This window comes from Ammospiza nelsoni, chromosome 20, assembly GCF_027579445.1.
Source record: "Ammospiza nelsoni isolate bAmmNel1 chromosome 20, bAmmNel1.pri, whole genome shotgun sequence".
NCBI classification, from domain to species: Eukaryota; Metazoa; Chordata; class Aves; order Passeriformes; family Passerellidae; genus Ammospiza; species Ammospiza nelsoni.
In genome coordinates this window covers 7,762,791-7,788,528 of record NC_080652.1, presented here as the reverse complement: position 1 = coordinate 7,788,528, position 25,738 = coordinate 7,762,791, and the positions used below count along the sequence as shown (strand labels likewise).

General features: G+C 41.2%; 1 protein-coding gene across 1 annotated transcript in view; it reads left to right on the top strand.

The window, feature by feature from the left end:
• The window catches only part of MED27 (mediator complex subunit 27), an 85,750-nt gene extending 60,542 nt beyond the window's left edge, over positions 1-25,208 (top strand). The window contains exons 5-8 of the mRNA XM_059486363.1: positions 7,538-7,645; positions 14,886-14,927; positions 21,999-22,076; positions 24,773-25,208. Of these exons, the coding sequence (XP_059342346.1) occupies positions 7,538-7,645; positions 14,886-14,927; positions 21,999-22,076; positions 24,773-24,907 (363 nt within the window). The 3' untranslated portion in view covers positions 24,908-25,208. The remainder of the gene's footprint in view (positions 1-7,537; positions 7,646-14,885; positions 14,928-21,998; positions 22,077-24,772) is intronic.
• Positions 25,209-25,738: the final 530 nt, after the last annotated feature.

The window sequence follows — 25,738 nt, the reverse complement described above, 5'->3', positions numbered from 1 at the left end:
GATAAACTTCTTTCCATGGATGGTGGCAGAACCACCCAGGGAGGACGTGGAGTCTCCCTCTCTGGAGACATTCCAAACCCACCAGGGTGTGTTCCTGTGTCACCTGCTCCAGATGACCCTCCCTTGGGCAGAGGGTTGCATGAGATGATCTCCAGAAGTCCCTTCCAACCCCAATGGTTCTGGAATTCTGGAATAATTAGGAGTTGTGTGACCCTGTTGGTCAAGCTCTGCTGGCAAATAACCCTCGTGCTCAGCTGGGCTCTCCCTGACCAGAATCTGCAAATTCCTGTGAGAAAAATGAACTGCTGCCTCCAGACAATGAGGAGGTTTTTTATGCTTCAGATTTATACACAGCAATTGTACCTCATTAGGCTGGATTTATGCTACACAGGCCAAACACATAAATAATTGAAACCTTTCAGAGCTGTGTGAGATCCTCAGCTGATTTTAAAAGCAGTTTATTGTGCCATTTCAAGGTGCTGTTTAATCCCAGTCTTCACCAGTGATTTTTCAATTAATCTTTTAATAGCACTATGTAGAAAATAGACTAAACATAGAATTATATCAGCTCTAATAACTGTGTAATGCAAGATTAATTTCCAGCAGCAGCACAGGGAAATGTGGACTCCTTAAGGTTTTTTGTGAGATTTTGTTGGTCAAATGCCAGGAATTGTAAATAGATAAACCTTATCTTGTGTATTAAGAAAACATTAACTAATTTTTGATGAATGAAAATACTTAGGTTTTTTTCTTGAATGATTAGTTGTATCCTAGATAGATTCTTTTTCCTACTATAGTAATCAAATTATTTTGTGATTGTTTCACATACCTTGTTTCTGTTATCAAAATCCAGAATATTTTTTGTGTGAAACAAATCCTGTGTACAATTTATTCATTAATAACAGAAAGATTTTAGAAGGCAGTAAACTTCAGCCCTACTTTTCCAGCTGAGAAATCTGATTTCCTTAGGATCATGTACCTACCCAGCCAGTCCTACTTGGAGAAGAGGCTTATTTTCTTATCTACATTTGGGAACTACTTTTTGTTTAAATTCTTTTTATCCCCAATATCTGTAAAGAACTACTACAGAAATTGCAAGCAGTGGTAAATATTTTTGCAGGTAATGGAACTGTTTTCTGTAATTTGTGTTTCTAAAGCATAATGGTATGTATAAGTAACTTCCAACCAAAAAACTGAATTGTTTCTGCCAGACTCAGGTCAGGAATCATGATTTTTTTCTTTCCAGGTTATCTTACAAAATTTTAAATTATTTTTTTATTAATTTATACTGCTGCCTAGATTTTTAATAGATCTGTCATATAAAAATACGAAGCAGGTTTTTATAGAGTTTTATTCCATCTCCTTAAAACCAGACACATTTGCATTTGAACTTTCAGATCTTGTTCCCAGCATTTGCAGCAGGCTGATTGTGTGGCAGTGGGTTGTATTAATTGCAAATCGGCCAGACATCTGTTCCCTGAAACTGAATAATTCCTTGTGTCTCGTTGTTTATTAGTGTTTTACATAAAACCATTATTATTTTTATAAGGAAAATGGATGCTGAAATTTATTATTTGCCCATCAAGAAAGGCACCAGACTGATTTCTGTGCATGAGACCCTGATGTTGGAGATCTGGGAGGAGTGGGGAGGAATTTGCAAAGTGATTTAAAATCAGTATTCATGCTGTATTGATTGGAAACAATTCAGTGCTGTTGTTTCTAAAACAATTTCATATTTCCAAAGTGCTTTGCAGTGTAATCTTCCTTCCCTCTTTCCTGTTGGATGGTTTATCAGGAGAGCAGTGCTCAGGGATAAAAGCAGGCAGTTCATGGGAGGGATGTAGCTCTGCTGGTCACCTTTGGTGGCTTGGGCACCTGATTTTTAGGGCTATAGGATGAATATTCATTTAGGGATTTACTGCCTTGGAGGCAGTAGCTTGGTTTTGGTGTTGAAGGGAACCCCTGGGATGGTGTTTAAGGAATCACTCCTGAGCTCACAGTGGGACTCATGACTGCAGTGGCTTCACATTTTGTGCCTTGAGATGGAGAACCAGCATTTAAAAAGCATTAAAATCAGCATTTAAGGGGCATTATTTGAGAACCAGCATTTAAAAAGCATCAAAATCGGCATTTAAGGGGCATTGTTTGAGGTGGCATGGGCAGGGGAAGGATGTCTTGAATTAACAAAGTACATGAACAAGAGCTGGCAGGTAAATTGGAAAGTGTTCTCTGCTTGTCTAATGAAGAATAAGGAAGATGAGGAAGAGTCCTTTCCATTGGGAAAAGGGAAAAAAATAGGAAAAAAGTGGATAAAGACTTGTGAGAAATGTCCTCAGCTTTGCTCCCTCCACAGGGTTGCTGTGCCCAAAGCTCTCAGGTGTGTATTGATATTCCTATAGATTTATATTGTGGAAGATCACACATCATTTTCATCCTTGTAAAATTCCTGGTGTGCTTTAATTTAGAAAGGAAAAAAGAGACAAAATCCATTTAATCTTCTGTAGCAATGCTGGACTGGTGTGAGTGTTCCCTAAGTGTGACTGGCCACTGGCAAAATCTGTCCTTGAACCTTGAACAAAATTCCTGTGCCAGTTTTTTTTGCTTTATTAAGAGAAAAGGGAATGTTAGTGAGGGAAAAGAGCCAGCTCATCCTTCATATGGTGGGAGCATTTTAAGTCCTTCATTTATGTTGACTTTTTATCAGGCACTATTGCAATTAGGTTAGACTAATGAAAGGTAAATTCCAGCCCTTGCATAAAAAAAGAAATCCGTGTAAAGAACCTAATTAGTATGTTTGTTTATTTAGACTCTAATGGCTTAATTGCATCTTATCTTGCTATTTACAAATAGGCATCATTAAAGAATAATGAGCATGTGAGGGAAAAAGCAGCCATACCAGCAGCAGATGAGACATAAAAAATGAGAGGAAAAAAATCTAGTTGAAAGTCTGTGTGTTGGGTTTTTTTAAAAACTTTATTTTAATGCAAAACCTTTTTTTTTCCAGCATATCTAAATACGATTTCCATGCATTGTACTGATTAGTAAGAAGGATCTGTGAGTGGGAGGCTGAGCTTATGGCTGGTTCCATGGCAAGGAGCAGTGTCTGGCCTTTTGCTGGAAATCTGTAGCTTGGTTACATCTCTGCTTGGATGTTGCCTGATTTCTGAGGTGAATAAAAATCACACAAACACTTGTGCTCCTTTTTATAGAAGTGGGGAGGTGCCCATGTTAACTGAAAATAATGTTTTCTTTCTTTTAGCTCTGCATTGCAGAGCATCTGCAGCTCAAATCAGCAGCAAATTCCCTGGAATGCTGAGGGGAAATCTGCAGCTTTGGGAATTTTTCATTTCACAAAGTATGGCAGCTCAGTGTTGTCAGTATACATTTTCCTGATATCAAACTTAAATAAATTTTAAGAAAGAACATTTCCTAATGTGTTGTTTAAATGGTTGATAAAAGGGCTTTTCACTTGATATTAGTTTCACTGAGGAGGCAAAATTAAAGGGGGAAATTCAAACTGATTCCTCAAGGCAGAGTTCTGGCATGGTAAATTAATTTTGATCCTTTTCATTTTGTAAACTCATGTGGACCCTGATTTTGACTTACTTGGAAAGGTACTTTCTTCTTTTATAATTATAACTGGTGTTAAATGGGAACTTTTTTTAGCAGTCTTACAAGAAATTATCTAAGTCATTCTCCCTGATTATTCTGTTTCCCCCTCTCCCTTTCTTGGCATACTATGTCTGTCAGATGCTCCTGGAGATTTATCTTGGTGATAGACAAAATATTTTTAAAACTGGGATATTTCAAGAAGATTTTTATTTTATATGTCTTTGTCAGAAAAGCTGCATAATATTGCAGATTCCAATCAGCTGCCTGTCCTACCTTCTTCTTGGGCTTGCCATTTTAGGAAGCAGGGGATTTATGAATAACTTAACTGTCTGAATTTAGTATACTTTAGTTAAAAGGAAGTTAGAAGCATGTTGTTATTACACAGCCCAAAACAGAAGCTACAGAAGTATTTAACTTGCAACTGTTCCATTTTCAGCTCACAGAACTGTGGGGCATATTTTTTCATTCATATTAATTGAATTTTAAAGTGACCTTGTACATGTATTGATTTGAATTAAAATTTTCTACATCAAGGACGAGTTGGCATATATCCTTCAGGCAAAATATTAAAAAGCCAAGTGCTGTCTTAACAGGATATCGACAGGAGAAGTTGAAATTTAATAGGAAAACTTGGCTTAGAAGGGAAATTGTTGCCATTTTGTCACAATTGAAAGGTATCTTTTCTGAACAAGGAAGGAAATTTCTCTCAGTTGGTACCTGTGGAAATGCAGGGACATTTCAGTGCCCATTAAATAGAGACCATCTGGGTGAGTCTGGACCTCCAGGAGAGATCTGCACTTTTGGAGCTTGGAGTAGAACTATCAAATTTCTAGTTTACCAAAGGCATTAGTGTTTTATTAGCTTCTTTCAGGTGATCTGGAGGGACACAGCTGCATGACTGTAAATGTGAATTATGTTCCATACACAGATCTGTTCTGAACACGGCCTCCAAGCAGCCAAAGTGAGCAGGGATTGGAATAAAATGATCTGCTGAAAAACATGATTTGTAAAATACAGCAGAATTGAACAAAAAACATTAAGCCCTGGAAATAGTTATGAATCTTGATTACTGGAGGAAAAAATAAAGGCTATTGCATTTGCTGTGTGTACAGTATGGAATGTGCTTCACCCTGAAAATAGCTGTGGAGCAGAGTTGTGGCTTCCACGTCTCACAGCATCCCCCAGTCTGGTGACAGGCTGTTGTTCATTCTTTGTACTACTACCCTCATTCTTTCAGTGCTCTCAAAACCATGAACTGTAATTTCTCTGAGCTGCTCTTTTACAAAACTCCTGCTTCTGTCAGACTTGACTAATGATCCAGTCCTACAGAAATCATCTCAATGTCTCGATCTCTCTCCCAGCCAGAGTAAAATCTGCAGCAATCTCTTGTCAAAACAAGAGTGGTACAAAAGAGGAGGTTTTTGTTTCAGTACCAGAGCACTGTAAGAGCTCATTCAGACAACCCAGCCCAAGTTTGGATTTCTAGGGTGCCTGGGTGCCCCTGTAAAGGGGAAGTGCAGCTCTAGGACCTTTCTCAGGAGCTCACTGAGGTACCCAGCCAGAGCTGGGTTTCCACAGCTCCTTACACATGTGGGAGACAGGAATTTTGAATTTCTGTGGTCAGGCAAGTGGCTGATCAAGGTCCTGTCCTGGACATTGTGCAGGATGTGACATTTCAGTGCTGTGATGGATTCTGGAAGTGGGGAGTGAACCACTGGAAGGGTGTGAAGTCAGATCACCTGGGAAAGGGCAGGGAGGTAATGCAGGAGCATCTGTGCAGGTGGATCATGTGAAACTCATGAGGAGGTTTGAGGCCAGCAGTGAGTTCATTCCAGCAAGCTAGAGTGCCACACACAGGATTTTTCACTGTATTATGTTCCACTGTTCACTCTGAGGATTTTCAGGAACATCCCACACAAGCTTCAGATCAACCTCAGATTTATTTCTACCTGGCAGCAACGGGAGGTGCTGTGAATGCACAATGGAAAGAGAAAGAGGAAAGAAGGGAGCATCAGCTAAAGTGTGTGAAGGCAGTGAGGATAGGAAATATTATAGAGAAAGCTGGGTCTGAGTGTTTGTAGGGCAGCCTTACCCTTCTTCCATTAAGATTTCTTTTTCTTTAAAATGTCTTCTTTTCTTCCTTTTAATTTTGTTATGTATGGTTGATGCCTAGTGTGAAGTTATAAATAAGAGTCAGTTCTCTCAGCAGACCAATATCCCACTGAAGTGCCAGTTTTAATAATGCAGAAAAATAAATTGAAAACTGTTAACTCTTAATGTGCTGGCAACTTTTCTCAAAGTTGATTCATTTCCTCCTGTTAGCAATTATGACAACTCTGTGATTCCAGTGGTGATCAGGATCATAGCTTGGGCACCTCTGGGTAATGACTTTGCATTTATAACTTAATTAATTCAGTGCCAGGTGCTGAAATAACTCTGCCAGTTTTTTGTATATGAGGACCAACTAGTTTAAGAGTACCCTGGCAAGATACTGCATTTAAACCAAAAATTCACAGCACCTGATAGCACAACCTGGTGTTTCCATACATGTTCATGGTTCCTGGTGTGTGCATGGCTCAGGCCCTGATACAGCTTCCTGTCCTTCAGCCTTTCACATTTTTTTCTTCACAAATTACCCATTCTTCTGACCCACTTTTTATGTTCTTGCAGCATTATGCCTGGCAGCCTGTCTGCTTGATGGCTGTCATTGTCTCCCCTTCCTGTTCCCCTGTCTTTTCTCTTGCTGTGAATTTGTCCTGCCCTGCTGGAGTTCTCCCTGTTCTGTGCCAAAGGTTTGGCATCAGTTCTGTCCAGGGTTTGTTGCTCTGTCCTGCTCAGTGCTGATTAAATCAGCTCAGGCTGGGGCTGTTGGTGTTGGAACAAGGTGATGGGCAGCAGTCATTACCAGAAGTTACAAAGGAATAACATCCAACAGATCAATAAAGGTGCATATTGACTGGTTTCTTTAGGTGTGGATTTGTCTGCTGAGGTCAGCAGTAAAAACACATTTGTTTTAGTGGGTGTTAATCTATACAGGATGAAATGTTGGAACACTGGCAGAAAATGAGCTGCTGCTGGTTGGGAAATATTAAAATGAGCTAATTGTTTCTTTTTTATCTCAGTTTTATGCTTTTGTGGGTGAGGAAAAACTCTCTAATAATCTCTGCATAACAAAATACAAAGACAAGATCCTTGTTAGACACACATCTTAGTGGTATTGAAGTACAACTTCATCTTTGAAATGTAAATTGATTTTTAGATTAAAATGCCTTCATTATTGCATTTTTGTCAATAATATAATTTAGGCTTGTTTCTGTTATTATACTCTGACTGACCCTCTATATTTTCCATTATACTAGTTTTATTCTTTGCACTTTAACACTCTCACAGAAGGAAATGAAACCTTTGAAAATGTAACATTTTTACTTTAAGCTGTAGTTTCCTTTGAAATAATTTTACATTTTTATTGGACAGAAAATGTTTTCCATTAAACTCATGGTATGCTTTTACAAGGCAGCATTAGGAGAGTCCGATTCCTCTTTCAAATTGTTTTTCTCTAAGCGGACTTATATTGGAGAATATCAAATTCATCGAAAATAATCACATTTGCCCATTGTTTTTGACAAGTTATTGAGTTGTGGTGTTAATAAAATGGAGAGAATTGCTTGGCAGTGTCATGTCTGCACAAGGGAATTCTGTGAACTCATACATTTTCAGTTGCAAATGAATGTTTGTTTGTTCTGCACTTTATAGCATCTCTCCTCCTCATATCACACACTGCTTTTAGATCTTTTATTTTGGTCTCTCTATAAAATATTGAAAACTGAAATTGCATCAACTTAAGCTGTTAACTCGCTGGTCTTACAAATTCAGACACCGTCAGCTCACCCTGAGCCCGTTTGTGTCCCTGTCCTGCTCTTGCCAGGTGACCTTGGGGAAGGTGCTGAAGGTGATCGTGGTGATGCGGAGCCTCTTCATCGACCGCACCATCGTCAAGGGCTACAGCGAGAATGTCTACACTGAGGATGGCAAGGTGGGGCATGCACTCACAAGGTGGGGCATTCACAAGGTGGGGCACTCACAAGGTGGGGCACTGGGGTACTCAAATCCTCTGAAAAATCCCTTCTGTAGAAGTGACGAGCGGTAGAGTGGTGGGGATGGACGGAGACAAGAGATCTCTGAGGCCACGTGGTGAAACTTGGGGTTTATTGCAAAGGGCCTGGGTGCAGGGCCCTGCTGGGAGCTGCCAGCCACAGAGAAGTAAAGACAGTGGTAAAGAGAGAGAAGGCAAGAGCGTGGTAAAAATTATGAGAGAGTAAAAGAGGTAAAGAGTAAAAGAGGGTAAGAGAGCGAGGTTCCCCGTTACAATACCATAAATCTTCTTCTGTGCTGAATATTCTAATTCTTACTAACCAATCTAGTATGAGACACAAATCCTATAGCATTTACATAAAGCCCCTAAGAATCATTACATTACCATACTGGGTTACATTTTAAACCCTAAAAACTCCTCTTTGGGCCCCTTCTGCCAAGCTGGCAGGGTCTGCTCTGACCCTTGTACCTGTCTGTAACCAGAGGGAATTGTTTCATCAACCTTCAGCTGGCCACGCCATTGTTTTCCAGTTGTTCAGTAGCTGAGGTATCTCAAAGCTTGCTTTCATTTCAGTCTTGCTTATAGTTTCCATAGTCTCCAAATCTTTTGCCAGACAATCATATTTATAAGGTTTTCCTGTTTCATCTTCCCCAACACCCTTCGCCCAGGATTTTTCTCCTGGGGAGCTGAGAAGCCTCAGAGAAAAAGGAAAACAAATTCTTATCTCATTTGCTTCTCCTGTGTTGTGCTCACATGTGGAATGTGAGATTGTTTACCACAGGTGATTGTTTTGTTGGTTTCTGCTGTGGGTTGTTTTCACTCTTTGGCCAATCAGTGGCAAGCTGTGTTGGGAGTCTGGAAAGATTCAGGAGTTTTCATTATAATCTTTTTAACATTGTGTAAGTATCCCTTCTGTATTCTTTAGTATAGTTTTAGTATAGCATTCTTTAATATAATATAGTATCATAAAATAATAAATTAGCCTTCAAGAACATGGAGTCAGATTCATCATTCCTTCCTGCCACGAGGGGCTCTGCAAATACAATAGGTCACAGCCTGCACTTCATTTCCATCTGTTTTCATGGCAGAAAACTGGGATCCCACTGCAGGCACACTGGAAATGCAAAACTGGCAAAGGACTTGGAATGTTTGCAGAACATTCCAGTTTAAATCTGTCTTGTTTTGCTTGGGTTTTGCATCCCATATCTCTGAGTTCTTTCTGAGCTCTGAAGCCTTTGCTTGAATTTCTGATTTATCACCTTAGACCCCAGTTGCTGTGTTCATAGTGTCTGCTGAGAAAACATTTTTGCAGTGTACCAGTACATCAACAGCCCAAGGTCCAGCTTTCCCTCTTCTGAGAGCCATTGAGAAATCTTGGGCTGGTTTTTTTTTGGCTTGATAAACACAACAGAGAGGATCACTGGTAGGTGCTCCTCAAGAATTTGCTTGCCAGCAGCAGCACATCTTGAACAGCAGCTACTACAGCAAGTGTTACCTGTTTCCACAAGTGATTTATTTTGTGAACAGCTCACCCTGCTTGAACCCTGAGATTTCCTGTGCCTGCACACTCTCCATCTGGCTCTCCTCAGCACATCAGGAGATGTTAACAGGACCTGATGGCCTTGGCTCAGCTCAGGTCTCTTTCCAGGGTGGAAGGATCTCTGTTCCTGAGACATCCACCAGGATTCTCTGTTCCAGCAACAGCACTAAATACCTCCATGTTTCACACTGTCTCTCTGGAGCTTTCTCTTCTGATTATGAAGCCTATTAAAATAAGAAGTTCATTATATCAAGATGAATATTTGGCACCCATAGGCCATGTTATAATGAGGTGAGACTTCTTTTCCTTTCAGAAGTGATAACTGTGTTTCAGCACACAGAAGCACGTTGTATGCTGACCCAGAGTTCAGCAGCTCTGAGTCTGAACCTCTGTTCTCTGGGAAAGGCCAGGAGCTGAGCTGCTGAAGGAAATAGTGCAGCTCCATCTCCCAGGTGAGACATTCTTCCTCAAAGGGCGGAGGATTGGCCTAAGAAGTAGTAAAATAAAAATTGCTTAATTTTAATTTGCCTTTTTCATATAGGCAGGTTTAAATACCAGTTTGCAACAGAAGCAGCTGCTCTCTAGTCCCTGTATATTTGCATATAAATACAGAGCTCCAGCAGCAGCCCCTCTTCACCCCAAGTTCTGCATGCAAGTGAAATGATGGTCTGCTGAGAGAGCACTGACAGTGTGTGATGGATTCCCATGTCACACTTCATTTGGGTGTGCTCGTTTTCTCTGATGAATCCAGTTTCCTTTGAAGCTCCCTTGAAATACAATAATGCTATATATGCTGAAAAGCTAAGTAAGGAGTTCCTTTCTGAAACTCAGCATCTGGCACTGGGATTCTGTTGAGCTCAAGGTGAACTCTCCTGGGAGCTGCACATTGTTCCTCTGCCATCGTTTGCTGCCAGGGGACAGCAGGACCTGCCAAGGCCAGCTCTGGGCACAGGGCACTAACCTTTGCCTGCTGTCAGTGGGGAGCAGCTCTGCTCCTCCAGAGCATTGCTGTTAACACCTGCCTCATTTCTTGCTTTAAGCCAGTCTGCAGGGGAGTCTGTTCTCTACTCATTTAGCTTTGTGTCCAACCCTGGGCTGTGTCATTGCTCCTGCAAGGATGCACCAACCTGTGACCTTTACGTGGCACTTTGCAATTCCAGTGGGCATCCCAGAGATTTTGCAAACCTGAAGGTCTCTGTTTCAGGTACAAATATGAACATTTCATTTGACTGAAGTAGAATTGGAGTTGGAGCCACTTAAATCATGAGTAAATTTGGCTTGGAAGATTAAATAAATGCGTAGTTTGCTAGTTTTGCCAACTGGAGCATATATTGACAAACAGTGAGCTCCTTTTTTTTGTCACTAATTAACTACTCTGGTAATTGGAGAATAAGAATTAAGATTGTGCTCTCACAATGATTTGCTTTCCTTATTGTGCCTGCTGGGAATGAGCGATTGCAGTCAGTTAGGAACAGAGTCCATTGCAATTCCTTCCCTGTCACAACAGATGCTGTTGGGAAGGTACTTCAGTGAGGCTTCTGCACCATTCTGCCTTCTCAGTTGCTAGCCTGATAGCATGAAAAATGCACCAGCATTAAGGAGAAACACACCAAAAAAGTAAGAAAAAGATCAGTGAGTATCATCCTTATTAAATAACAGAAATATGGAGAACCCTCAGGAACACAGTGGGCGGTGATAATTTTTCCAGGGAGCAGTTTACACAGTCATTGTTGACTTGGGACTTAGCTTATGTATTCCTAGGAAACATTTAATATTTGTAAACAACAGGGAGATGAGGAATTAGGTGCTAACACACAATATGGCAATGCTGAAGTGCCTCTTTTCTGTAAGGCAAGCTGAAGAAGGGACACTGGATAAATCTTCTTGGCACTTAAATAACTGGATGAGGGTCTGTTGAGTCACCTCCAAACTGCACACATTTGAAAGGCCTTTAAGTACAAAAAGTGAAATTCAGTGGAAAAAGACTTTTTACAAGTAGAGAGGGGTTTGAGGCAGTGTATTCAGTGGTATTTAAAAAAGGAGAACTGGCCGTCACTGGGAGACTGGTCACACAGACACTAAGTGAGAAATGGACTGTGCACAAAAGAGGCCAAAGATTTCCCCTCTGATCAGAGCAGTCATCATTTATTACTGAAAATACACTGGTTTTTAGCAAATTCTACATTGCTGGGGAGATAAAAGGAAGAGACAAGTGCAAACAGCAGAGCTGTTGAGATTCCTCTGGTCCTTCAGTCAGGCAAGTCTGGCAAAAAAAACCCAAATCTGGGTTTTTCTCCTGGTGGTGGAGCTCTACAGTGACACACCAGCAGTTACCCAGGAAAGCTGACATGGCATTTTCCAGGTTGCTTTATCTTGCTGTGTGCTCACACATTGAGCTGTGCACATTGACAGGTGCTTACATGACAGCCTCACGTGGTCTCTGCTCTCTGCTGAAGTCTCCCTAAATTGGGTTCTGCCTCTTATACATTTAAATCCTTTCAAAATTAAGGTGAAAGAGCAGAAGTTTTAAGCTTGCAGTGAGTAAAACAAGACCAGCCATTCTGGGGTTTTTATTCAAGCTTTGCTTATACAGACAGAATCATTGCATTTCTTAAGTGCCTCGTGTACCTCTCTCGTGAATTATTCACAGACCCTGCAGAATGTCTTTGCCAAGCTGCCAGCTGCATAACTTGGACATTTTTGGTGCCACTTTGCAAAAACAATAAGTGAGCTCTGGCAGGCTCTGACATGTCGTGGGTGCTGGACCTGCTCACAGTTGCTGTTGCTCACCATCCTAACCCTTCATGTCCACCACAGACTGATGCATTTTAATTACCCTCATGATTTTAGTGGTGGCACAGTGCCACCCTTAATTTCAGACTGTGACATGCTTGTTGTGCATTGAAATTTAACCATGGATGGTAATTAATTACTAGTGTTTTCCTGATTCCTGACTAAATGAAACTATGCAGCTCATCTTCACAGGGCAGCTGAGTCATTGATCTGCCAACAAAAACATCATATTGGGATTTTTTTTGGCATGATGATACCATGATTTTCTTTTGATGCAGAGACCAAGAACCACCTTGACAGGGCATGTGGGCACTAGCCAGATTTCTATTTTGCATCCCTTAGACTTAACTAAAGAAACATAAGTGTCTCTGTTGAATTCTCATGTTCAGGAACTTGGGTTATGTTAATGCTGTGGCTTCATTAATTACCCCATATCAATAAGAAAAGGCAGCTTTTAGCCTCCTAGCGTAAGAGAGGAGAAGAAATAGTGGTATCAAAGGAAAGCTTCAAAGACAGGCAGAGCTGTCTCTGGGGTAATTTCTGATCCCTGCATTCTCACCACTTCAAAGCTGGCTGTGTGTGTGTTTGGGTGAAGGGGGGGTTGAATCTGATTTCTCTAATAAGTGTTGGCACCGGACCTGTTTGATATGGGATGCAGGGAACATTCGGGTTTGTTATCGCCTTTGAAATCGCTCCGCGACCTTCAGCAAACGGCCTCTTGTTCCAGCTGCTGGGGCTGGCTGGGGAGAGGGGCACTGGGGAGAGAAAGCCCCTGTTTAATTCACATGCAGAGGATGCCCTGAAATTGTGCTTTCAGCAGTTTTTTCATTACAAATGTGTGTCTTGATTGAAAGTGAAAAGTTGAAGAATAATAGACCTATAACGATGCATTCTTTAATCTGCCTCTGCCTTAATCCTCAGTTTCAGGAGGGAGAGGTGGGCACTCATTTAGGATGTATGCATGGAGCAGGGGCTAGTGGCTTTTTCTTTCTTTCTTTTTTCTTTCTTCCTTTTTTAACATGGATAACACCACATCTGTAAGACAGGCATTCATTACTTTTTCAGCTTTCCCATCTCCATGCCAACTAATGAACATTCAGAACCTGTTGGACTCATCTTAAAGCAGCATCTGAAGTGGACTTTTTTTTTTTTGAGCCTAACTAGAGAGGATCACATACTTGGTTTGATCACTGGAGATTAGCAAACCATCTATACATTCCAATTACAGCAACTCTGCAGTCAAAGAAAAGCTGTAAATTACATTAAAACAGGGTGGGTTTTTTTAAAAATATACATTAATTTTTTATTTTCAAATGTAGGCCTTTCTTATCTGGAAGTGCAGTGCTGCTTTCCCAGGTGGGATAATAAATCAAGCCTGGGTCAAGGTCTGAATGCTGGTGTTCACAGAGGTTCTTGATCTCACCCCGAGAGCCAGGAAATGTTACCAGGCTTGCAGGGAGGTGCCTCAGGGTACTCCTGTCCCCATCCAGCCTGGAGAAGGCATTGGGACATTGAGACATCAGCTGCCTTTTGTCTCAGGGCGAGGTCAGCAGTGCTGAGCCGTGAAACATCGATCCTGGAGCAGCTTCTGAAGCTTTAGCATCATCCTGTCCCCTCTGAGCTCTGGGGACCCAGGAGTCACTGGGCAGGATTTGGACATGGGCCACTTCACGCTGCTGCTCCTACAAGAGTGAGAGCTTTTAGCATTCTGACCGTTTTTAGCATGGTGAATTAATCACTTGGACTCAGCATCCTTCCCCTGGCTTCCCTCGCCTCCCTCTAATGTGTTTTACTCACTTCACATGGCTTACTTAATTTCAGGCTCTTTTTGTGCCTTTGGAGAGTTGTACTGTCAGCTGGAATGTATGGGCACCTAAGGCAGAGCTGAAATAATCAGTTGTACCAGGAAAAGAGAGAACCCCCTTGTGAGAACACATGTGTCCAACCCTGGTATCAGGCACTAGAGGAGCTACTCCTGCTTCATAAATTCACTCAGAACTTCTTCTGTCTAGACTGAGATTCCTGAGATTAATGCTTTATCAAACACCTTTCCTGTGACAAGTTCTGTGCATACAGAATTGTTGAGTACACTGGGATCTGTTGGAAAAAAGTGATTTGCAAGTCTGGGATTGATGGGAGCTCCTCTTGGTTTTCCCTGCTGCTTTTCCTTGACAGAGTCTGAGCTGTTCCACAGGGCTGGCTAAGAGAGCATTGACATGTCAGTAGGAATTATTAAACACCAGAGCTAAGAAATCTTCCATTTCATTTTGTTCTTTTTGTTTGTGTGTAGCTGAGCACACGTTTAAGTCATGGATGCATGCAGTTGTCTACAACCTTAAATCTCTCTTAGTGTGATTTTTGTCTGCAAATGTAAATGCAGTTTCCTGAGGGATGTTTTATTTAGCCCCAGTAGACCCAAAGCTTTGGCTTAATTCAGCTAAATGCTCTTTGTGTCGTTTGTAACTGAATCACTTATTCAACACAAGACAAGCATAAACTTAATAAAAATGCCCTCATTTTGGAAACACACTCCAGCTGATGAATATTTGCATAGATCAGCCACAACCCCATACAAATGAAGATTTTGCTTTTTTAAAGAGAACTCATTAATTCAACAGGTCTTGTATGTATTATTTTTTTATTGAAACTGTGCTGAACTATGTTCATTCTTCATTGCAATACAAAGGAAATCTTATGTTATTAATTCCCTTTCTTGGACTGCAACAGGTGAGGGCAGGGGGTCAAAAGAGTGAACTCAGAGATGCATCTTTGTTGATCCATTTTCTCTCCAAAGCTGCTTCTTTATCTGTAGTAATTTATAACTTTTTTCTTTTTTCCCTACTGTAGCTTGACATATGGTCTAAATCCAACTATCAAGTTTTTCAGAAGGTAAGTCTCACATCATTTCTCTCTACCTAAGGCACATATGGGGAATTGATTTTAAATATCTGGGCCCTTATGTTAAATAATTCAGAATTTATTCTTTGTCATCACAACTTGCAAATAGCAAACAATAATCTGTAATGATGGAAAACTGTGAGTAGAAAAGAAGATCACTTCTAGTGTTATTTAATTTGGATTTATTTCCCATCACAGTTCCAGTCCATGGTTTGGAATAGGAAATCAGAGATTATACTACAATAGTCTTAAAATTTCATGAGAAATCAGTTTAAATCTTTTGAGGGAGAAAGGACTGTTAGAGGTTCATTTGGATTTTGCTTTGTTGTTTTCAATGGGGTTTGTTGCCTCACATTCCTGAGAGCTTGAGTTTAATAAATCAGTGGAACCCCCTTTCCAGAATGAGTTTGGAAATATTTTACAAGGCATTATTTTTGCCTGCCCTTCTTCCCATGATGATGTAAGCCAGAGGAGGGACTTACTGGAATAAATGTTGTGCCATAAAGTAAGAGAAGCCCGATGAGAGAATGGCAGCAATAAAAATAAAACTGCTAAGAGGGTTAAAGTGTATTTTAGAAAGATCTATATCTTGCTATTTTCAAGGAAGGGAAGATTTCTCTTTGAAGGCCTCTTGTCAGAATGCTGTAAGTTCACATTGATCCAAGTTTAAATTCCAGTTTCCCTTCCCTCAAGCCTCAGTTCAAGGAGCTGGAGCCTCCAGCTGCTGCTCTGGCTCCTTTCATCCTCCTTTGGAGTTTGTGAAGCAAATGGGGGTCAGGGACTCGAAAGGGCTTAAAAACAGGGGTCACAACTCTGGCATCTTGGCTGTGCTTGTGCTGCTCCCTTGCAGGATTTCTGAGGCAGGCAGGAGGGGAGGATGCTGACCTGGGATATTGCCCTGCTGCAGATCAAAGACAGCTTTTGGGGAGCTGGGTTGTTCTCCCTTCTCTGCCTGGCATTAAAGCGAATTTTTGCTGCAGTTGGTTCTTTACCCCAGAGATTTAGTGGTTGAAATATTCTTTCTATTTCAGCATCAAGTAGGGTAATAGAGCAGGACGTAAAACAGCATTTGTTTATCAGCCTGCTTTAAAGTGATTTTTTCAGTGGAATAAATGTAAGGTTATGGAATGACCTGCATCATCTCAATTTCCCATTGTGCGTGTTTGGTTGTACACTCATTTGGGCATAAAATTGTCCTCCTGGATGTTTTTGTTTAGAATAACTTGCTGAAATTTGTGTTAAATGATAATAAATAATCAGGTTTTGATGATACAATTGTCTATAGCAAGATAACAGAGTTCAGTAAATGTCCAGTTTGCTTAGATGTCCATGTTAAGGACTTAGGATGCATAAATAAGTGGAATAAATTTCCCTTCATGTCCAGGTGATGCTTTCAGAGCAGAAGATGGAAGAGATCAGTGAGAAAACATAAAATACCCCTCTTCCTCCTGCCTCTGTGGCTGCAGTATGGATAAATGAGAATCTTTCTTTTCTTCCTAAGTTCCTGTTGTCCAGTTTTCTCTTGATAAATACCAAATTATTCATATTTACCAATAAATAAATCCAACCCAGAAAGACTTCAGGGAAAGGATGTTCTGTAACAGCTGAACAACTGTTTGTAGGGGGATTTTTATAGTAGTTTTATAGATTTTGTTGCTGGCTCTGTCACTGTGTTACCTTGGACACCTTCACCTCTCTTTGGCTGAGTTTCTCATCCCTCAGGCTGGGGTAATATTTGCTGACTTCACAGGAGCTCTCACTGAATTGGTTGCATAGAGCTCTCAGATTCTTGCCTGAGAAATGTGATAAAAATGGAAGGTGATGGCAGCTTTTAATCAATAGATGGTGCAGATTGAGCTGATAGTTGAAGAAGTTAAGGCTGAGACCCACGTCAAGTTTTCAAACAGGTGACAGAAAGTGCTGTGGTTCAGCATAGTAAATTCTCTGTGGTGCAGTGCTTGGTTTGATTTCCTCTTTATTCTCTAAAGCTGCACTTGTGTCTATTTGTAATACCCAGGAGTAGTGATTTAGGAGTAGCAAAATGAAGGAAATAGATAAAATAGTGTTACAGAAACTATCACACTCTGTTACCAGGGTAGGGTCTGTACTGCAGGATTTTCTGAACAAATGTTTTCATGCCACTAAAAAATCATGAGTAAATGTGTCAGAGCACATCTGAATGTTCTTGAAATGTGTTTCTCATGGCAGTCACCAGTATGGCAATGTGGAAAAAGGAAAAATAGGGATGAGTAACTGCTACCCCCACGGAGGAGGCTGAGCAGCCCTTTCTGCTGCCTGTAAATGAACAGAAGTACAGGGCTGCTCCTCTTTAAAACCCCAACCAAGTTCCCAAAATCTGTCTTCAATGATAACACAAATAAAACATGTGGAGCTCCCCAGATCCCTGCCTGGGGGAGCTGCAGTCCTGTCAGATCCTCACAGGGTTGCAGCACAACTTTGTAGGACCAGAGACCTCTGATCTTCAATGCAACCCTATCAAACCAAGCTAAATTTGTCCTGACTTTTTGTTTGCAAACATTGGCTGCGTCAGCAAGGCTTTTCTTTCTCCTATTTATTAGGCAGGGGACCTGGGTATGTGTGATTTGATGGGGGGCAGCTCCTGGAGGGCCATTTCTGTTCCAGTGTACTCTCATTTTCCCAGTTCCCTGGAGACTTCTGAATCTGCTCCTGGGGTGAACCAAACCTTACAGGCACTGAATGCAGCAGCAGGGTTAGATCCAGAGAATGGAGCTGGGAAATAAGAGAGGGGAATGCTCAAAGGGCAGAAGCACAAGGAGCAAAGAAAAGGTTTCTCAGGCTGCCATGTTGGTGTGACATTTAAACTCCACAGGAAGAGCAAATATTTTCATCTTAAACCTCCTAATTTTAACACCTCGTGCCTCAAAATCCACTAAAGCAAGAGGAGGAATAAAATGGGAAATAAGGAAAGATTTTGAGGCTTAAATCCTGGTATACATGAAGGCTGCATAATTCCAGTCATTGTGCAGAGAGTTCAAAATTCGAATTGTAAAGAATGGTGCCATGTTCATAACTTTGCATTCAAAAAATGAGGGAAGAACAGAATTTCGGAGCTGCTGTGAGGGGATCAAACTGGGAGATGGTGTCAAACAACTGCTCAGTTAAGAGCAGCAGAGCTGATGTTGCTGGGTACTATGAGGAGGTTGGCTGTTTAAATCATATGCAAAAGCTTTAAACCCATTTATTTCATTCTGATCTCAGAGTCCCACCCTTATTTTCACCTAAACAGTCTAGGAATGCCACAAACTGGTTGTGATTTTGCTTGATCTGCTTCTCCCCAAAGCAGATTTTCAGCAGAACTTGGAGAAGCTGTTTGTGAGCCCTGCGATCCCAAAGTGCTGGCATTTTCACCAGCACAAGGGCACATAAGAATTGTAATGTATGAAGATGTATTCCTGTCAATAATCTCAGAGTGAGATCACATGCAGGATGAATGCATGCATGAGACAGAGCGTGGGCTGTGCTGCTGCTGCTGCTGCTGCTCAAGGAGAGGAGCTGGTGGCTCCAGGGTCACCTGGGCAGGACCAGCCCCTGCCTGTCCCCAGAGACCTCCTGGAGTGAAATAAAACCTCTGGCACCCAGTCCAAATTAGCAGAACAAGCAAAATAATAACTAAACATTGCAAGGTCTGAAAAGAACTGGTAAATCCTGTTTTACAGAGGAGTGTGGTGGTGCTTTCCTGAACTGGGGATGGTGTGTAGAGATTTGTGTGAGTTCCTCAGTGCCTGTTCCATCCATCATCCTTCCCAGCACCTCTCAGGCACCACATTCCCTCCAGAGAGACTCAGATCTGTTCCTGGAGAGAAGATTGAGTAATGGGAATCCTTGGAAATGAACAAAGGCATTGGTGCAGTTTTCCACGCTATAAAAGATCTAAACACTAATAAAATAACTTCCTTTTTTTTCCTTTCCCTCAGTGCTGTGATCAGCCTTCACAGCTCATTGCTACAGGCTACTGTTAAGGCCATGAACTTACAAGGGTTTGGGAAAAAAAATTAAAAACCTTTCAGGGGATTGAAAGAATCCCTTTATATTAGATGGAGTTGTCAGTGCCATGCTGGAGGGAATAAAGCAGTGAGTGGCAAGGAAAGTTGTGGCTCTTAAAGGAAGTTCTGCACTTACTTTTGAGAAGGATATTTCCTGGCAGTGAGATAAAACGCATGGGGAGAGGGAGAGCTTTTATAATTCAGCCATGTGATGGTTTTTATTAGGCCAGGTGTAGCTGCATCCACCTGGTCTGTGGTGGGGCAAAGCTGTGCCTTAGGTCTTTGTTTTTGTGCTGCTTTTTCCACTTGCAGGAAGCACTTGCTCAGCCCTCTCCACCTGTAAATTGTATAATTTAATTTTTTTAAATGGATTTTCTGGCTTTGGGAATGCTGTATGACTAACCAGTGTCATCAAAGCCCAATAAAGCCATTTTTGGATGTGTCACCTTTGGAAATCTCACCACTATTCCAATGCATTACAGCTCTGCCTGTGAAAAAATGAGACTTTTTCCCAAATCTGTTTTTTCCATGTCACTGAAGTCTCTTTTCCTCAGTCTCCAAGTGCTTAGTTCAACAATGGCTATTTTATTCAGCAGAATTTTGCTGCAGGAGATTGCCTTGTTTTTCCTTTTTTTTTTTGACAAGAAACACAAGTGCTTTTCAATAGATGAATTGTGAAATATTGAGCTCTTCTGCAAGATCTCTTGAAAATCCATTTCAAGGTCCGGAGCAGAGCTATCCCAATCAATGTGTGCTCCCCTGAATATGTTTCCCTATTAAAAAAAAAAAAAAAAAAAAAAAAAAAAAAGTAGAGAAATTACAAAGTGACTGATAACTTAGAGAGCAGCAGGTAAGGCACAACAATAAAAGTGGAGTTAATAAAATAAAACCCTGAGATGTACAAAATATCATCCTACACCCAGAATAAATTAGTTTCTGATTCCAACTTGGCTGGAAGAAGAAGTGTGTCCCTTAAGTGAGCTGGCACATCCACAGTTTGTTTTGCTTTGCTTTGGTGTGAAATTGTATTGCCATTAGGAAAGCTGGGTATTGATCTTTTGGGATTTTTATTTTTGCTTTTCCCCCTCTTCTTTTTTTTTTCCTTTTTCCTCTTCTTTTTTAATCTTGATCAGTTTGTGTTTTCTCTCATTGTCTGTTATCTTAGGGGGGGGTTAAATGATTTAAATTCTCCCTCTCTCCCATGTCCTGGGCAGTTTATCCATGGCCCAGCTCTTTTCTGCTGGGTTTGGAAGGGGTGGGGAATCATTCCTTCACTTTTCTTCCTCAAATTTGACACCCACTTTGATCTTTTTTAGCTACCAGCTCTTGCTTAGGGTAGAAATTGCTTTCTTTTCGTGCAGAAGGCATTATTAGTGTTCCAGCAATGCTGGGATGGCTTTCATCTCCCCAAGGAATCTCATTATCTTTACATTACAATAGCAACAGCATATGGGCAACTTTGCCAAAGTGGCCAGTCAATTTAAATTTGTTAATAGCAGTATTTTTTAAGCAACTTCCTTCAGTGCCAAGAGAAAACAACTTTGTTGTTAAGGAGGAAAAAAAAAAGAAAAATAACAAACCACAGTTTGTTAGAAGTAGAAATACAGCAGAAGGAGAACGGCTGCTCATAAATATCTTCAGAACTTCCTATTCTTTGACATGTCTGCTACTATCCTATAAAAGCACCAGCTCAAAAAAAATCAGATAGCTGGTGGGGCTTCTGAGCACTGCATGAGATGTGTTTAAAAGCAATGGCTGGTTTGAGTTATGCTGTGCTGTTAATGCACAGTTCATCACATTATTTCTCATATTTATTTTTACATGGTAACACAGGAATGGCTAAAACAGGCTGGGGTCCTTTTTGTGAATATTTTTGCAAACTCACCAGGATGTGCAAAGTCCTGTAAGTTTTGCCTTCCAAATGTCAGAATCACATGTGAGTGAGGGAGCTGGGTGTGTGAGAATGGTGGGGAGCAGATCCTGGGTCTGAAATAGCAGAAAAACTCAGAACTGGATTCAGTCAGCCTGATGTGATGGAGAGCTCTGTGGAGGAAGTTTGTGTGGTGTGAATGAGAGCTTGGCTATACATGGATTTATTCAGGAATATATCTTTGGCAAAACCACCTCCCTGAATAGCTTCAAGCACGAGCCTCTCTTGTCTCCAGTGGAACTTGGAGTGCTCCAGCTCCCATTGTTGAATTGGACTGAACTGCAAATGGGGAGCAACTGGAGCTAGCTGGGAATAGCACTGGGAATTTCAGTTCTCACTTCCTCTTACCCAAACTTTGCTATAGTCTGTAGACTGGCCCTGAGAAGAGCTCCACTCCCATGCCAGAACTAGAAAATACAATTAAATCACTCTCTGTAAAGTCATGTATTTTGTGGGAAGCTTTGACATTACTGATGAGGACCATTGAGATTCATGAGTTGAAATCTGTGAAAGAGCTCTTGTGGTTGTGTTGTTGTTCTGAATTCTTTATTGTCCAGCATAAAGAGTTTTTCCAGTAATTTCTTGCATTCAACATGGAATTTCTAAGAAGCAGTAAGCTCTTGACTGTGCTGATAACAGCTGACAGGCTGAATACTGCTAGAAAAGTGTATCATAACTGTCAGAAACTGCCCCTTCCAGAATAATTTGAAAAATTGTACTTACTAAAAAAAAAAAAAAAAAGTCTGTCAGCATTGGTTAGTTTTCCTGATTTTTCTTGTAATTATTCTTGTTATTATAAATACACATTTTATATGTATTGTGCCCATGTGCAATTCCCAGATGTGTGATCTTGCTATGGCTCTGTCTGGGAAATTAAAAAGCTTTTTATCAGAAATCTTTTAGTAATGCAAGTATTTATAAACCATAATCATATTAATTGATTCCTGATGTCAGAGGAAATGAAACTGAGTAATCCTTGTACTCCCTGGTTTGCTACCTCCCCGTGGAATTCATGGTTTTCCTGCAGGCTGACACTGCTCTGTGTGAAATGGTGAGTGAATAAAGATATAATAATAAAGGTATTTTTTCTGCTTTGGTCTGATGCAGGTGACAGATCATGCAACCACTGCCCTGCTGCACTACCAGCTGCCCCAGATGCCAGATGTGGTGGTCAGGTCTTTCATGGTAAGTGTGTTGGAAAACACCTTTTTCCAGCCCAGTTTGCAGTGACTGACACAGGCAGTTCTGATGCAGTTGGAATTTCCCCAGAGACTGGGATCAAGATCTCATCCCCATTTCCCTGGGGGAATTGGTGTTGGAAACCTGAGCTGGGAATGGTTCTTCTGTCCAGGTCTCAGTTTTGGCCTGATGATTCCTGTCTGCAAAGGTCAGAACAGAAGGAAAAACTCCCTCAACCAAACTCTGTGCTTTGGCCCAGCCCTTGGACAGTTCTGGGTGTACAAAACCTGCTCCACTGAAAGTTCCCTGGTAAGAGGAAATTGAAACTCCCAGAATTAGTGATCCAGCTGAGGAGTTTACCCAGTATGGGAAGTGATGGGCATTATTTACAGAAAGTTCCATTTTGTATCCAAACTTTGTTCCTGTGGGACTGTGTGTACTCACCCAGCTCAGCAGCAGGTGTCTGGAAAAGCAAGGAAATACTGGAGGATTCAGATCGTCTCTTACTGAGTAAAATTAATCCAATACAATTCTACCTTGATGTACAGATTTAAGTTTATCCCCTTTAATTCTTTTTGTATTTAGAATCCTGTTTGTGAAATAAACTTGCATAAGAAGCAGCCGTGTTAATCAGAGGGTGAATACAAGGAATTAGGATTCAGGATTCCTTCTACCAAGATGAATTCTGGCAGTGGAAGCTCTTGCTGTTCTCTCTGCTGCAGTCAGAGGAGGATCTGGGGAGATTTTCTTTACAATTCAGGCTTTTTCCTCCACTTCCTTCCTTTATGTTGCCCCTTCACCTGCAGCAATGCAGCTGAGACTTTGGGAAACATAAATCTCATTTTGCCATTCACTGTCTTTAGGAGTATTTAGCACCAGTTCTTTTACATCCTTAATTTCCAGTGTGTAATTTCAGAGCAGTCAGGCTCTCCTCCCTGCTGTGCTGAATTGGTTGTATAATAAAAAGGCTACTAAGATCAGAGATTTGCAAAGTGCATCTTAAAATAATCAGTTTTGAAAGGTGAAAGCAGCCATTACTGGTCAGATCCATGTTCAACATGGTCCTGAAAATGAATGTTGAGTAGAACAAGTGGTTTGTGTGAGCCAAGGCCCTGCTGTATTGATCAGAGAAAACACCAAAGCTTCCAACGAAGCAAAACCAGCACAAGTGTCAATATGTTGAGCCTTTCAGCTGTCACTTGTGCAATCCTCATGACAGGATCTTCTGGAGCCCTAATTTTCTGATGGGAGTGAAGAACCCATTCTCTTTTCTGTCAACACATGTCTCAAGTGCACAATTTAACTTCATTTACTTATTTTTGTATTATGGCTCAGAAAATTCGATTTCTTAATAGTGCAAGCAAAGCCCATCCAAGCTGAAGTAAATAACAGCAATTTACTTGTAGAGTTGTGCTGCCCTTGTCCCCATATTTACTGCTCAACCCAGACAAGATCTGGTTCTTCTGGAGGAGAGTTATTGACAGCCCAAGGTTTGGTTGCTATAGAGAAGACTCTGATGAAGATGGAAGGATTTGTTTCAATAAACTCAGCTGACCTCTTCTTTAGAGAACAATTTTCTCTTATCGATGGAATTCAATAGGACTTTAAATGACAAGATTCATGTGCATCCTTCACAGTATAAATCTGCTGGTCTAGGGCTTTTTTAGTTGTGTATCTCCTTGAGTGGGGAATTGGGTTATGCAATGCTCATTGCTGCGTGTGATGATGAGAACAACCCATTTCAGAGGCAGGAACTTTGTGAAGGAACATCTCAGCTTACCCTGTATTGTTCAGCATTATTTGTTACTGTCATATTTTCTGAAAAATCCCTTTGTGAGGATTTCTTCTCCTGGGAGGATGAGAAGCTTCAGCTTCTCCATGTTTTGCTGCTCTGGAATGTTATCTGGAGATTGTTTATCCAAACATGTGAATTGTTTTAAATTAATCAATCACAGCCATGTTGGACTCTCTGAGTAACTCACGAGTTTTTATTATTCATTCTTTGTATCCTTCTCTTTTCTTTAATATAGTTTTAATATAGCATTCTTTGAATATAATATAATAAAATAATAAATCAGCCTTTTGAGAACATGGAATCAGATTCTCATCTCTCACCTCGTCCTGGAGACCTCACAAACACCACCACTACTGGCCTTTTATTTATTTTATATCTATGTAGTCATCAGTGTAATCAGGTTTAAAATGGCTCAGTATTTTTATGAGCAGCGAGTATTGATCCTGAAATCGCATTAGAGAGGAAGTTCATTAGCTGGATGTGGGAGTCCTTCTGTCTTCAGCTCTGGAGAGCCCAGCCTGCAGTGGGAGTGCAGCAGGGGGTGATAGATCATGGCAAGGGACAAACCAATGCTCAGCTGGAGAAGGCACCACCAGGAGGAACAATTATATCCCAGTGAAAATGTGAGGCCTTGCAGCACTCGCCTCCCCTCACAGCTCTGGAGCTGCAAATGCCTCCTGCACACAGGGCAGGAGTTTCTATTAATGAATTTGCTTAACTCACTAAAAAAGAGATGATTAATAAAGTGGGAATTCAGCTCTACAGTGACCTTGTAGTCTTCAGTGTGTTTATAAGGGGCCTGGCCAAAGAACATCCTCTGTCCTTGCTGCTCCTGTTTGACAAGAGTAATGACGAAGGGGACCATCCACATCCAGTTTTCCTTAATTTCTCTCCCTTCTCCTTCTAGACCTGGTTAAGGAGTTACATAAAGCTGTTCCAGGCTCCGTGCCAGCGCTGTGGGAAGTTCCTGCAGGATGGCCTCCCACCCACGTGGAGGGACTTCCGAACCCTCGAGGCTTTCCACGACACCTGCAGGCAGTAGGAGCCCAGAGGAGGCAGCACTGGGCTTTGGGACAGCCCTGGTGGCTCCACTCTGAGCAGTGAGGTTGCACTGGAACATTTGACTCTGGAGCAGCCATCTGCAAGGCACGTGTGAGACTGATCCATCCTGGAGGAGAAGCTGTGTGTGTGTGTGATCTGAAATGATCTGCCTGGGAAGATCTGGCACTAATTATCATTACTCCAAAATTTAATGAAAATATCCATTGTACAGTTTGTGTTTTGTGACAGAATTTTCAATGCTGAGGACTTTTATAAGCTTGAAATAAATTTTGTATTCTCAAGATTTGTGCTGTTTGTTTCGCTGTTTGGTCAGCAAAACCTTTGGTTTTGGTGTGGATTTTTCAGTGCTGCTCTTTTCTTTAGGCAACATTTAAACATGCTGAAATGTTGGGGGGGGGGAATTGTTGCAAGGATGCTTATCTGAGTGCTGTGGAATTTTTGTGGAAGAGGAGATTATGGCATTGATTAAACACAGAATTTCAAAGGCATGTGGCAGCTTGGAAGATGCAGTGTAACTTTCTCAGGCGGGGGGGAACCAGATGTTTCCCTTTACTGAAATTGTAATGAGAAATGTTAACAAAATCTGCATGTATTAAGTGGTTAGAAAACGTGTGATGAGCAGTGACAGTCGTGTTCTACAACTGAAATAATTCAGCCCTAAAGCAGAGTTTCTGCAGCACAGATATCCAGCATGTTTCCTAAATGATTTAAAATGTGCATGGAGCGCGCTGGAGAAGAGCAGGATCCCTCCCAGCAATCCCTGAGCTTGGAAGGGATGGGAGAGTTCCATCCTCTGAGCCTTGGCTGCTTT